The following is a 13,575-nucleotide window of genomic DNA, read 5'->3' as shown; positions in this document are numbered from 1 at the left end:
CTTGCCGTCGCGATCTCTTGTTCACAAGCACCGGGATCTTAAGCTACAACTTAAGCTTAGATCGAGTCTCCAACCTGAGGCTTTTTAATGATGGTAACGGCCCAACCTGGCTCTGATACCAATTCAGATCTCTTAGAAACACAAAGAGTTATAAGAACAACTTTTCTTATTAGCTTTAGAAACTACTCAAAACTAAAGCTCTCAATATGTTTCTCTTATATCATATGTAACAACTCTCCATTAGACCTATATTTATATGAAAGACAATTCCCTTTAACATGTGGGATATGGAAAACACAAACCTAACCTAAATAGAAACTTTATTTTCTTATTTCTAGGTTTCCTTATTGTGTTTATCTTAACATATTAAACATCTAATAATATGTTAAGTTTTCACGAGCTTGGAATTATCCAATACTCTACATTTAAATTTAAGTGTTTGTTGCTATCCCATTATTATAAAAGTAGAGGTTGTGGCGTTATGCACATATTGTAAACCTAACACAAAGATACTTCAATACAACAAAATTAATAGCTTTGGAATTATTAACTGTACATCAAACTCATAAGTTATAACTTTAATGTTGATATTGAAGCTTTAATAAGAGAAAGCTATGGTATTGAAGTGTACAATAAGCTAGCTTATATTCACACTATACCCTATCATTACTACATTTACCGAACGAAAGTGTAGATTGTGAAATAAATGATATAATTTAAATCGAGACATATATAAGAAGAAGAGTTGCTATCTTTACGCAATTGGCCAATGAAAACACACGGAAATAGCTGCTCTCTCTGTCGGATAAAGAAGAAACCCTCTCCTATGACCTCTTTTTTGTTCCTTTCTCTCGAAGAAACACAGTACTCACGTAATAATATATACTCCTCCGTTTTTTAATATAAATCGTTTTAGAATTGTGAATATATATTAAGAAATCATTAATTTTTTATATTTTCTAAACAAAAACATCATTAATTTTTTACCTAACCACAAATCAACCAATGATAAAATAGAAGGTATATTATCATTGGTCATATAACATTAAGTGTTAATAAATTTTACATAGAAAACCGAAAACGTCATATGAAACAAATTTTTTTCTCTAAAATGACTTATATAAAAAATCGGAGGGAGTATATCCATTAGCAAAATAAATAAATTCTTCAAATATCCTCCTGTGTGCAGCGAATATATGTCATAAATATAAAACAAAATGTCATACTTGATTAAATTTTTGTTCCATTTGCAACTGGTGTACTGTTCAACAGCTGATAAATAAAAAGAAAGATATGTATACTTTGCCATGATGCGTGTATTCTGAATTAAGCCAAGACAAATTCTGAATTAAGCCAAGAGAAAATGACTCGAGCTACCACATATATGAGACTGCATCTTATGATATTACAATACTAATCGAGATGAATGATCACCTTAAAAGTATATATGATCACCTTAAAGTACAGTGAGTCACAGCCAAATTTTACATGCATAAAACTGGTCGTCTATGTGGTTTAAACGATTTTTGTATATGCCATGCTTTTTAAAGCGTTCTTCTTGGATCATAGTTAGTCATCTTAGACGTAGATATAACAAATTTATGCAAATTTGAGTACTTTTTTGGCGTTTTAAACAATAAATTTTCGAACAATAAATAGTTAAATCTAGATATTGGGTGGCTCAGAATTTATTAAAGACAGCAGAAAAAAATGAAGTTTTGGAGCCAAGCATCACTAAGTTCCAAGCTTTTGCTTGGAAGTTAAAGGCGCCTAAGAACATATATCATCTTATATGACAATTGTTAACTGGTCATGTGGCAGTAGCGAAGAACTTAACAAGACGCAATATGAAGTGTGACAACTACTGCCTAAGATGTGGAGAACTAGAAGAAACCGTAACACATACCATATTCGAATGTCCACCAACTCTTCAAGTTTGGTCATTATCATCAACTACAACGATCCCAGATATTTCCAGTACTAAGGGTCTACACAAATATGGACTACATATTCCGGAGAAAAAACAGCATTATCGAGCCATAACAAGACATGGATCCTCATCTATGGATAATATGATGTATTTGGAAGGCTATGAATGACAAATTTTGCAGGGGATAGATAGAGATCATTTGGAGCTAGTTCGACATGCAAAAAGTGAAAACCAAACCTGGTTTGATGCAAACGAAGTGGTACAACCAGTAATACAATATAACAATATTGACGAAACCCAAGTCATAAGCTTGGGTAATATTTGCTTGTTAGATGAGTCTTGGACATCCTCTGCTCACTTTAGTGGATGCGGATGGGTCTATATGGACAGTGATGAGAACATTCAACTTATGAGAACAAGAAATTTCACTCGACGCGAATCAGCCTTGCATTCGGAAGTAGAAACACTGCGATGGGCGATGGAGAATATGCTTTAACATTCAACATGTCTGAGCTTCTAACAGACTGTAAGGAGCTGATTGCAATGATAAAGGAACCTGAGGCTTTGCCAAACTTTGCGACAGAATTGGAGAGGATAGAGACGCTACAGATATGCTTCCCGAATTTCAACATCATCCATGTTCCACGAGCGCACAACCAGATTTCAGACTTTTTAGCTAAGACTGCTAGATCCTTCCACAAAAAGTTACATTTTATTGGTTATTCTATTCCGGTTTGGCTATTCATACCACCTCAAGCTTGAGTAATAAAATGACCATTCGACGTCAATGAAAAAAAAAAAATTTAAACCCATAAAAATGAAATTTATAAACCATCGACAGTAAACAGTTACTATACCAACCATCAGAAGAGACCAACAATTTTTGGCAAGAAACATTTATAGAAATGTTTTAAGAACAGTACAGAAGAAAGAATTTGGGAAATCATTTTTGGTCAGATAAAATTGCAAGACGGGGAGTACAAAGCGAATTTATGCAGTTTATTAAAAAAAATAGTAACAAACATATCCCTAATTTACCGCTGCAACATTTTTTTTCAATGCGACTGTTAAAAAAAAGAACATCAGAAATTCAGAATCAATAGCCATCCACCACTACTCTTAACGGCGCGAACCTCACAAAACTCCAACACTACTGCGAGTACGGTCAAACCAGAAAACTCGCAATCTCTCTCCGTCCACGTGTCCATCATGGTAGCCAGGTTGGAAAGAATATATCCTCTGCGCGCGTATCAACGCGTGTATCATCAGGGAGCGCGTGGTCTTTCCCACCTGGAGATTCCGCTAACAAACAGAGGGCAAAATAGTCATTTCACCCGGAGATCTCTGTCTTCTCGCTTTCCCCTCTCTCTCTCTCTCTCCGTTCTTAAAATTAAACAGACTCTCTCTTTCTCCGGGTCACTTGCGAGGACTCGGAACAAAAAAATCAAAACTTTCTTCTCTGAGTGCTCTCAAGTGTGTAGTGCTAAGCTTACGTTGCGAAGAAGAAGAGAAGAAACAGAGTTTTTTTGGAAAAATGGAGAAAAAGCAAGGATTTTTCTCTGCTCTCAGAGGTCTCTCTCCGGCACGTTCAAGGGCTCGGTCTCGCTCAGTTAGCCCCGCTCGGTCTAGCTCCCCGATGAAAGCTCTCTCCTGGGGGAAGAAGAGCTCCACCGCCGGCGGGTACTGTCTGTCTCAGCCGGAGTTTTCAATCGGGAGATCCGGAAGCTTGAGACCTGTGATGGAAGGCCCCGATCCAGACGAAGAAGGAGGAATAGGAGGAGGAGAGAACGTAGGAGACTCGAAACGGCTCGGGTCGGGTCTAGGCCACTGGGTCAAGGGACAGCTGTCACGCGCTCCTTCCGTCGCCGCGACTGCCGTTTGTCGGAGAAATGATCTGAGGCTTCTTTTAGGAGTCATGGGAGCTCCTCTCGCTCCCATCCACGTCTCTTCCTCCGATCCTTTGCCTCATCTCAGCATCAAAAACACTCCAATCGTAAGCCTCTCTCTCTCTCTCTCTCTCTCAGAGGGTCTCGTTTTTTGGTGAAAGAGTGACGTCATCGTTTCGTTTTTTGCAGGAGACATCGTCTGCTCAGTACATTCTCCAACAGTACACTGCGGCTTCTGGCGGACAGAAGCTTCAGAGCTCCGTCAAGAACGCTTACGCTATGGGGAAGCTCAAGATGATCACTTCCGAGATCGAAACTGCTTCAAGAACCGTTAGGAACCGGAACCCGTCGAAGGCTGAGAGCGGCGGTTTCGTTCTCTGGCAGATGGATCCGGACATGTGGTACGTTGAGCTCTCTGTTGGTGGTAATAAAGTTCGTGCTGGCTGTAACGGGAAGCTCGTGTGGCGACACACTCCTTGGCTTGGTTCTCACTCCGCTAAAGGACCCGTTAGGCCTCTCCGCCGTGGGCTTCAGGTAAAAAATCTTCAAGATCCAAATCTACGAGATCAAATAGTGATTTTTTTTTTGGGTGTGTGGGTGATCTCAGGGGCTTGATCCGAGGACTACTGCTGCCATGTTTGCGGAGGCCAAGTGTATAGGAGAAAAGAATGTGAACGGTGAAGATTGCTTTATCCTCAAGCTATGCACTGACCCTGAGACGCTGAAGGCGAGGAGTGAAGGACCAGCTGAGATCATAAGACACGTCCTTTCCGGCTACTTTAGTCAGAAAACTGGACTCTTGGTTCACATCGAGGACTCGCATCTGACCAGGATCCAATCCAACGGTGGAGATACTGTTTTCTGGGAGACAACTTACAACTCGTCCCTAGACGATTATCGCCAGGTGGAAGGGATCATGATCGCTCACTCAGGACACTCGGTTGTGACGCTTTTCAGGTTTGGGGAAGAGGCGATGAGCCACACGAGGACTAAGATGGAAGAGAGCTGGACCATTGAGGAAGTTGCGTTTAATGTTCCTGGTCTGTCTCTTGATTGCTTTATACCGCCAGCTGATTTAAAGACCGGTTCTGTAACCGAATACCCACAAGAGGAGATAGGGAAGAACAATAATGCTGTCGTGTTGTCTGCTGCTCACAGGGCTAAAGTTGCAGCATTGGAGAATGGGAGCTTTGAAGCTAACCGCTAGGTTGATGTCTAAAGCTTATGACTAAAACAACCCTTGAAGGTAGCATTAGCTGATGATGATTGGCGATTCTAAGATTAGATGCAATGTGTTTATATGCCGGTAACTCAAGCTAACCCTTTTTAGCGAGCTTCATTGGATTAGGAATCAGGTTTATTAGCATAACGGAAGACAATGGTTCAAACTGGATCCAAATGGATCTTCTTCTTTTTTCACTAGTCACATGATAATGGTATGGAGTTTGGATTTGGTTTTCAGTTTGAGTTTTTCTTTAATTCTCACCTTCAATATTTTGAGTAAGGTGAAGGCAAGAGAAGGAGAATTGCCTGCTGCTTTTACTTCTACCATTAAGTGTGTTAAATCAATTGTCTAACGACGAATCTTGATATTGTTCATCTTTCTTTTCAATCTATGGAGATATGTTTGGTTTCTTTTTAGCTTTTTCTTATCTGCTTTCTCTGCCGTGATCCCATCCACTTGTAGAAGAAAGTGAAGAATATACTGTGAACAAAATAAGAAAGAGTCTAAAGAGAATAAATCAAATAAGGTTTCACATTCATCAAGATAATGTTCACAGGTTTCATATTCATCAAGATAATATGAACATTTTGGTGTTTTAATAGTATTGATTTATCATTAATTCATAGTAATAATAAGTTAATAATGTGAACATATCCTACTTGTTTGGCAAATAATGAAAGAGTAAGATGACCCCTCTAGAGTCGAGTCCACACACACGGCCACATTTATGACAATTCACACTCTAAAATCTCATTTTCATGGTTTTAGCAATTTCATATACAAATAGTTTGTGCAATTGGTTTAACACATGCTTCCATTGAAAACCGTGTCATATTTAATGAAAGATACTTACTTCTTAAACCTTCATTAAATCCTAGAATATTTATTTTGGTGTATTTAATTGAATGCTGTGGGGATGACTTCTTGAAAATGAAGGTGAGGGTCCATTTTGACCCTCTTTCAATGTTCGGGGACTAACTTTCTGCTTTTGGTTAAATTAATGACCTTTTTTTGGTTTTTCAGATCACAACTGTCTACGTTTTCCTTCTTTTCATTTCCACTTTTTTATAATAAGTATAAGTATAAGTAATTTATGTAATGTATTATTTATTAGTGTTTTCATGTATTGGACAAGTAGGATTGTTGAATTGAATATATGATTCATGATTGTTATCCTTTTGTAGTGGGCACATCATGTTCCAAAATTCGCAATCCCTTCGCTTATAAGATATGCCCTTTTCTTATTTTTTGGTAAAAAGTTCGAAACTTATGTTTTTTATAAAGTTAGGAAAAAGTCACGGATAAAGTCTCATATTTTAGCGCTTCTGTTGATTTTTTTTTTTTCATTTGACATTTTAAATACTTTGGGTGTTAGCATTTGACATTTTGAATCTTGGGTGGTAGGATTATTATTTAAATATTCTTTCTGTTCTGAAATGTAAAATGTTTTGGGTATTACATACTTATGAAGAAAATTATTTTTTACCTAAAATATATCATTAAAATTATAAACTAAAAACTATTCAACCAATTACAAAATAGAACTATTAAATTTTATTGATTATACAGTTTTTGATAAACTTAAAGTTACCTAGAAAGATAAAAACATCTTATATATTGGTACATAAAAATTATTCTAAAGATCTTGCATTTCGGACCGGAGGGAGTAGTGGTTTGTGAACCTTTCGCTACTAAAACGGATATAACATCGAATTGATTAGTGGACATACGCATTTATGCAATGTATTCACATTTCAAGGACAATGATGTATTTCACTGACTTCTTTTCTCTTTTTTTTTTAACATTTAGTATTTCACTGACTTGGAAAAATTTAGAATATCTAGTTTGGATCATAATACACATTGTCGTTAGTTTTTGATACGAACCTACAGATAGCATGTGCTCGAATCACAAATAATCTTGGACATTTGTTCTAACTTCATCATAAATATTCCAATAGTGCTAAAAGTTAGAATTGAGCAAAATATTCATTAAAGTTGATTCAATCCGAATTAAACGGTGGATCATGGATACCACCAAAATCCCCAATAGTTACTCCATGACCACCTCTATTAAAAGTTACCACTCTCATGTTTTGAATTTGAACCTTTTAACAAAGTAGTTTTTACTTTGTACTAAACACTTTTAAAAAGCTAATAATATATAATCCAAATGTTCACATAGACCGAAACTTAGAGGTCATTGCATCATTAAATGATAGCTAGACAACATACTGTATATTCCAACTTTTACTTGTACTATCAAAATATAAAAGATAACGTTCTTAAATCTTGCAAAATAGTTAACTATTAATATGCTGTCTGTAAACCTAGCGACATATATACAAGGGACAAAGTCACAACTATTTTATGGATTAAGAAACGATAAATTATAATACTTGTACCATGTAATTTGATTTGATTTCAATAAAATCCAAAAGGTTTCAAGAGAATAATCAAATGAACTACCTCCATTCTCACGACTAATGAGAACAGCTGTTCATATATATATATATATATAATTAATGTATAAGCAATTTATTTGATTGTATAATAAATAAAATGTATAGCTCAACCGGTATGAGATAGTGTTATACCATTGCCGGAGTGAAGTTCAAAATTGGTTGAAAGAATGACAATTTAGCTTTCCGGAGTAGCAACGGTGTATCAAAGATTGGTTCTAGTTGTGCCAAGAACACCGACATCCGAGGAAACAAGGTTAAACCCACATTTTACGGGGCTATCGACAACATTTGAGAGCGGAAATTGGCTATCTGGGGATTATGGAATAGACGAGCGGAACGCGCCGATTTAGGTGGCTGATGCGAAAGCTCGTTTATGATATTTGAATCTAAATAAATTTTGGATGAAATCGAGATTGTATTCTCGTTTATCGGGTTTTTAAATTTATAATAATATTATCATTTCGGAAAAAAACTTATTAATCGATACACTTGAGAAGGAAAAAAAAAGAAGAAGATTGGTTCTAGCCTTGGATCCTATACCAATTATAGGCAAACCCAACACTTTTCTTTAAAGACAACAGAAAATCGAGGAAATAAAACACATTACTATATATAGAATAATATAATATATAAAGAAATAGAAACAAAAAAAATGGAAGAGCATGCATGTGAAAGAACGTGGGAAGGTTTTAGAGCATATGATCTGAGACATGGATGTGTAAGAACTAAGAAGCTTTGCCTCACTGTCACTAAACCACTCTGTTTTTGACTGCTTTTACTCTCAGCTCTTATTTGTCTTTTTACCCTTTGCACACCAACTCTTTGGATTCTATTCCTTTTTAAGTTTAACCAACAAATTATATTCGTTAAAACTAGATGAGTATTTCGTTTTGCTTACTGATGTGAACTAACAGTATATCTCTGAGCAAATTAGTCTGTTATCACTTTAGTACTGTTGGTAATTTAAGAATATAACTGATCACTTGTCCAAAAAGTTGAAGATCACATTAATAGCTGAAGTGGTTTCGATCTTAGTTTAGGAATATAGCTCACTTTAATTGTGATAGGAAATCTTTATCATTAACTAAGTGTTCACCATTTTTTTGGTCACCATAAAACCTGTTTTAAGAAAATAAAATAAAAGTAGTTCATGTTTTGGTAATGGTGCTTATTTAATTGGTCGTTTCTACAGTATAATAATTTCACAATACATAAGTTATTTAGACCACCATTAGTGGCAGTTTCTCATTAAGTGTCTTGTGCTTAAAATAATTAAAAAAATTTAAAAAGGAAGAGAGAGAGAGTGGCAAATGCTCAGAATCGTCTACGTACGAAGAGATTGTAAAGCAAAGTTTGAGGTATTCTTTAGAGAAAAAGACAAAAACAGCACTAAATCAAGTTTTTGTTCCCAAACTAGCACTCAAGGTCAAAAGTCACAAAAATAGCACTTAATGTTTTATCAAAAGTCACAAACTTAGAGTTTAGAGTTAAAGGGTGGGGTTTAGGATTTAGGGTTTAGGGTTTAGGGTTTAGAGTTTAGGGTTTAGGGTTTAAATTTTAGGGTTTAGGGTTTAGAGTTTAGGGTTTAGGGTTTAGAGTTTAGGGTTTAGGGTTTAGGGTTTAGGGTTTAGGGTTTAGAGTTTAGGGTTTAGGGTTTAGAGTTGAGAAATGAGGTTTTGGGGATAAGATTTCAAATTTTGAAAAATAAAAAAATTAAAATTTTCAAAGGATAAACTTAGAAAGATGCTATTTTGGTCATTTTAGTTTTTGAATGCTATTTTTGTGATATAAACTTAGAAATGTGCTATTTTGGAGATTTGCCCTATTCTTTATGTATGTGTGCTCTTTTAATTGGTCTAACCCTCTTTTATATTTAAAAATAACAAAAAATTTAAAATAAATGTCTAAAGATACTCTCTTAAAGGTATGAACTTATGCTGGTGCTCTTATTTAGAACTTAGAAATATATATGATCAACTGACAATTAATCATGAGCTTCTACTTCATTTTTGTATTCAGTTCCAAAGAAGAAAACGTTTGAGATGAAGTTAACACTTGAGATATGAAAAAATGGACACCCTAAACTTGTGAAGCACTTTAAGACTAAAATGTACCTGTGCTAGGTTTAACCACACGCTAAACTGAACAAAATGTCGGCAAAGATTGGGAAGTGATTGTACATAGAAAAACATTTTAAACGAAATGGGTGGGTGTTGTTCAAAAAAAAAAACGAAATGGGTGGGTTTCAGTCATTCATTGATGTGTATACTGCCATTCTGAAGAGTTGACGGTTATGTTGTAGAATTTATTTCCCTGAAGACTTGTAATATTACCCATCTTTAAGGGCAACCCGGTTCGTTGAATAATCCTTCTTTACAACTCTTCGTTTTTTGGGTTGCACTTAGGAGAGTACCCACTGGCCGGCACCACCTATCAAACTTATATTTTGATTATACTTTTAGACCAAGTAGCATTGTTACCCTACAACAAAGGATCGTTCATAATAAGCCGAACTAGTATGGCCACTGCATTTATTATAATATGCAGCATTTTAGTCGTATGTTAACAATATGATTCCTTCATAAATCCCATACAAATGATTTACTGTATACTTTCAATCTTATACTATTAATCTATCATGACGTCACTTAAGAGAACTTAGGTCAGAGCACCTCCAATAGGGAGTTATAGTGTTGGGTCCTAAGAATATATATATATATATACACACACATACGTACTTGTAGGACCTCAACTCTAGAAAGCTCTAATATTTTTGTTTTTGACCGATACCTCGCATGGAACAGAAGTGGCCTTGGGATTGTGAGAGTGGGTGTACAAGAAACTAAGAGCATCTGCACCGCGATGAAATGAGCGTCTCTAAAGGGTGGGGGCCCACGATTTTGGCAAAAGACGATATGTTATATTGCAGAATAAGAGACGTGTATTGGGTGGTTTTTGCACTGTTTGCGGACCTCACCGAGACGGGGCGGTCCGCGATTGGAGCGCTTTATATTTTTTTTTAATTTTTTTTACTCAAAAGAAAAAAAAATATAAAATAAAAAATAAGAAACCTTAAGGGATGCAGATGCTCTAATATACAAGAAGAAATAAAATCGAGTTACAGTAGAATCTCTATAAATTAATACTCGATAAATTAATAATTTCTATAAATTAATAAATTTTATCGGTCTCAATTTGGGTCAGTTCAAAATTTGACATAAATCGATAAAATAATATTTAAAAAAAAAATTCTATGTAAATATATGGTCTCATTAAAATTATAAATTAATAATTTTATGTATACATATTTAATATAAGTAAATACCTATTATTATATGGTTTGTTTTATATTCACAATGGAATTATCTTTATATTTTCTTAACACTTAATACATTTTTGATGAGATTTAGTAATATTCTATCTAAAACCACATTTAAGTTATATGCAATATACATTATATATACCAAATAATATAATAAAATTAATATCTCTATAAATTAATAAAATTTTAAAGTCCAAACATTATTAATTTATAGAGGTTCTACTGTATTCAATTTTCTGATTAAATAGGAAATATCAAAAGTTGAAAATAAGCATAAGGTGACCGTTCCCAAGCTATGACTGTTCACTATCGAATTGTCATATTTCATTAACTGTTTTATGCATTCAAAGCATTTGAACTATATATTATCATATATTCATATAGTATCTTCAATTTAATCAAATAATATTAGGTAAAAATGTTTTTATTGGAGAATGATTCAAAAATTATTATGTAACAAAACTCATGAAAACGGACTACAGGTAGTGTTCAAACCAAAACTACGCAGTAGGGCGAATTCCATGAATCTCAAGCCAAGGATCAAAGCAAACTTAGTGGTAAATATGGCTTGTTTACACGTTTCTTTTTTTGAATAATATTGTTTACACGTTTCGCAATTCGCTAGACTCTCCAAAACAAAAGATACATTCTCTCTTAATGGTCGCTGCATAAACCAACCATGCATCATACGAAATTATCATTATCAAACGTTGCGTACACACCATTCATCATCAGGAATGATATTATTTTGCTATAGTTGCATAGTATAGTCCCATTATAATTTCTTACATTAGTCGATCATTATAGCATTTTTCAGTTAGGAAAATGATGGTCAGGGTCAGGTTTGTCCACACCGTCAATGTTCCTAAGCCAAAACGTCATGTCAAAGGAAGCAGCGCCGTCAGGGACACCGTCCATCACCGACTCATGTCCTGGCGGAAAGAATATTCCGGTACGTGGGTGTGGGATCCACTCCTCTTCGCCGCCACGGTTGATCTCCACTCTATGATGGGAAATGTCTTCAGAGTAGTCGACTACCATAGGATGTGGTTTTGCAGCTTTGCTGCTTATCCCTGCTCGTCCTTGAACTTGCTTCCAACTCCTAAATCAGTAGCATAAAACTATAGTTACTTCTCTCCTTTTTTCACTAATGACCTCAAAGTTGTCTATATTAATTTCACGTATTGATTACACATTTTAATTACTACCTAGTACCTACGTAGCTTTTTCTCGAACACCCACCCTAGCTACTACCCAGTTATATACTCCTCTGTTCTTAAATGTAGGATGTTCTACAGAATTTTGATGTTTCAATATATAAGATGTTTTCATTTTTCTAGGTAACTTTTATTTTATTAAAAACTGTATACCCAATCATATTTGAATAGTTTATTTTGTAATTGGTTGAATATCATTAATTTATAATTTTATTGATATTTTCTAGACAAAAAGTAATTTTCTTAATATGTGTGTTTTTACCTAAATATCTTAAAGTAGTTTTCTTAATATGGGTGTTTTTACCTAAACATCTTATATTCAGGGACAGAGGGAATATAAAAGTTAGATTTTGAAAAGTGTTTGTTAAGAGTTTAGTTTAGAACGGCTGGAATCGGATACAGATTCATGTTCGGTTTTAATATCGGGTTTCGAGTATTTAGTCCATGTCTACTGTTGTTGGCCATTATAACTATATTAATTTCAAAAAAAAGTTTAGTTTCTAACTTTTTTTGTAAAATTGATGACGATGGAATATTATTTTTTTATTTTAAGAAAGTTTAAAACACAAAATAAGAAAAATTTATATTTTACTGATTAAGCAATTAATAAGATGATTTATTTGGGGGTTGTTTTCAGCTTTTATGATGTATCTCGTGGCTAATAGCATTTAATATGTGAAAATAAAAGAAGAATGATGAGAAAGTTGTGGTGTTGACCTTAAGAACAGCTTTGGTGCTTTGGTGATCACAGTTCTTCCCATCAACTGTGTGTGTGTGAACCCACGAACCTACTCAAATAAAGACTCAAATTAGCTTTTTCTTATGAAATTTTGTTATGTATATATGGAATTAATCTATTTACCCTATATAAATATGTATATTAGTACAAGTATATTGCTTTCAATATATAACTTGAGATCTGAAATATCTTTGGTCTTTTCTATAGTTCATATATATACACACTAGAAACTGCACGGATAGAGAATCTGAAAGTGGGGAATCAAGAAAGGATAAATAACTTGTAATTAGTTCAAAATAATTTTTTTAAAAAATAGTTCAGAAGAATTGACGTGTCGATAAACTACCATCGATGAGTGTGGTAGATAGGAGATTTGGGTTTTAAATTCCAGAATATGCATGGTAATTAGCTGTAGATTATGGATGTATCCTGTATGTGTATGTAAATCTCAGTATCTTGTAGTTTAAATCGCGTATCGGGTTTAATATGTTTTTAATATATGTTCGTCGATCTATATCTATGGTATTTGTGAGTAGTTTAATCGATTTACTATACAATTTTTCTAGTGATTAAATATTAAGGTGATAAAAAAAGCTAGTGATAAAATATTTGTTTTAAGAGATTTTAGGAGGATTCTCCGCAAAATAACAGATGCCACGACTACACACATATAATATATACATATATGATAAGTTTAGAATTTCAATGGATAAAACCTTCTTCAGAAGCGATTTTAGCCTAAAGGGTCTTCGAGAGTATCAAAGTACAGAAGTGTTATTGTGTTTTTACAA

The 13,575-nt window shown here is 34.5% G+C and overlaps 2 protein-coding genes across 3 annotated transcripts; one reads left to right on the top strand and one right to left on the bottom strand.

Moving 5' to 3' along the window:
* The first annotated feature begins 3,310 nt into the window (after positions 1-3,310).
* Positions 3,311-5,451, top strand: LOC106377209. 2 transcript variants are annotated; one of them, XM_013817394.3, is made up of 4 exons: positions 3,311-3,923; positions 4,006-4,350; positions 4,424-4,856; positions 4,975-5,451. In XM_013817394.3, the coding sequence occupies exons 1-4, from the start codon at positions 3,465-3,467 to the stop codon at positions 5,046-5,048; spliced, it is 1,311 nt and encodes a 436-aa protein (XP_013672848.1). In that variant the 5' UTR covers positions 3,311-3,464; the 3' UTR covers positions 5,049-5,451. The 2 variants fall into 2 exon arrangements, with proteins under 2 accessions (XP_013672848.1, XP_013672847.1); XM_013817393.3 differs by having other exon boundaries at positions 3,312-3,923; positions 4,424-5,451.
* Positions 5,452-11,482: 6,031 nt separating this feature from the next.
* On the bottom strand, positions 11,483-12,986 carry BNAC05G33310D. Its single transcript, XM_013817390.3, has 3 exons — positions 12,908-12,986; positions 12,763-12,833; positions 11,483-11,930 (listed from the first exon to the last, which is right to left on the bottom strand). Exons 2-3 carry the CDS (start codon positions 12,804-12,806, stop codon positions 11,642-11,644), a joined length of 333 nt encoding a protein of 110 aa, XP_013672844.1. The 5' UTR covers positions 12,807-12,833; positions 12,908-12,986; the 3' UTR covers positions 11,483-11,641.
* Positions 12,987-13,575: the final 589 nt, after the last annotated feature.

The sequence above is a fragment of the Brassica napus genome, chromosome C5 (genome assembly GCF_020379485.1).
Source record: "Brassica napus cultivar Da-Ae chromosome C5, Da-Ae, whole genome shotgun sequence".
Taxonomy (NCBI): Eukaryota; Viridiplantae; Streptophyta; class Magnoliopsida; order Brassicales; family Brassicaceae; genus Brassica; species Brassica napus.
The sequence above is the reverse complement of the archived record's forward strand: the minus strand, read 5'-3'. Positions and strand labels throughout refer to the sequence as shown.

Excerpts from the sequence above, each read along its gene's own strand:
- LOC106377209 (XM_013817393.3), top strand. The coding sequence starts at position 3,465 with ATGGAGAAAAAGCAAGGATTTTTCTCTGCTCTCAGAGGTCTCTCTCCG. Across the intron at positions 3,924-4,005 it reads GCATCAAAAACACTCCAATC|GAGACATCGTCTGCTCAGTA; the intron begins GTAAGCCTCTCT and ends CGTTTTTTGCAG. Across the intron at positions 4,351-4,423 it reads CTCTCCGCCGTGGGCTTCAG|GGGCTTGATCCGAGGACTAC; the intron begins GTAAAAAATCTT and ends GGGTGATCTCAG.
- BNAC05G33310D (XM_013817390.3), bottom strand. The coding sequence starts at position 12,806 with ATGGGAAGAACTGTGATCACCAAAGCACCAAAGCTGTTCTTAAG. Across the intron at positions 11,931-12,762 it reads GCACCAAAGCTGTTCTTAAG|GAGTTGGAAGCAAGTTCAAG; the intron begins GTCAACACCACA and ends CTACTGATTTAG.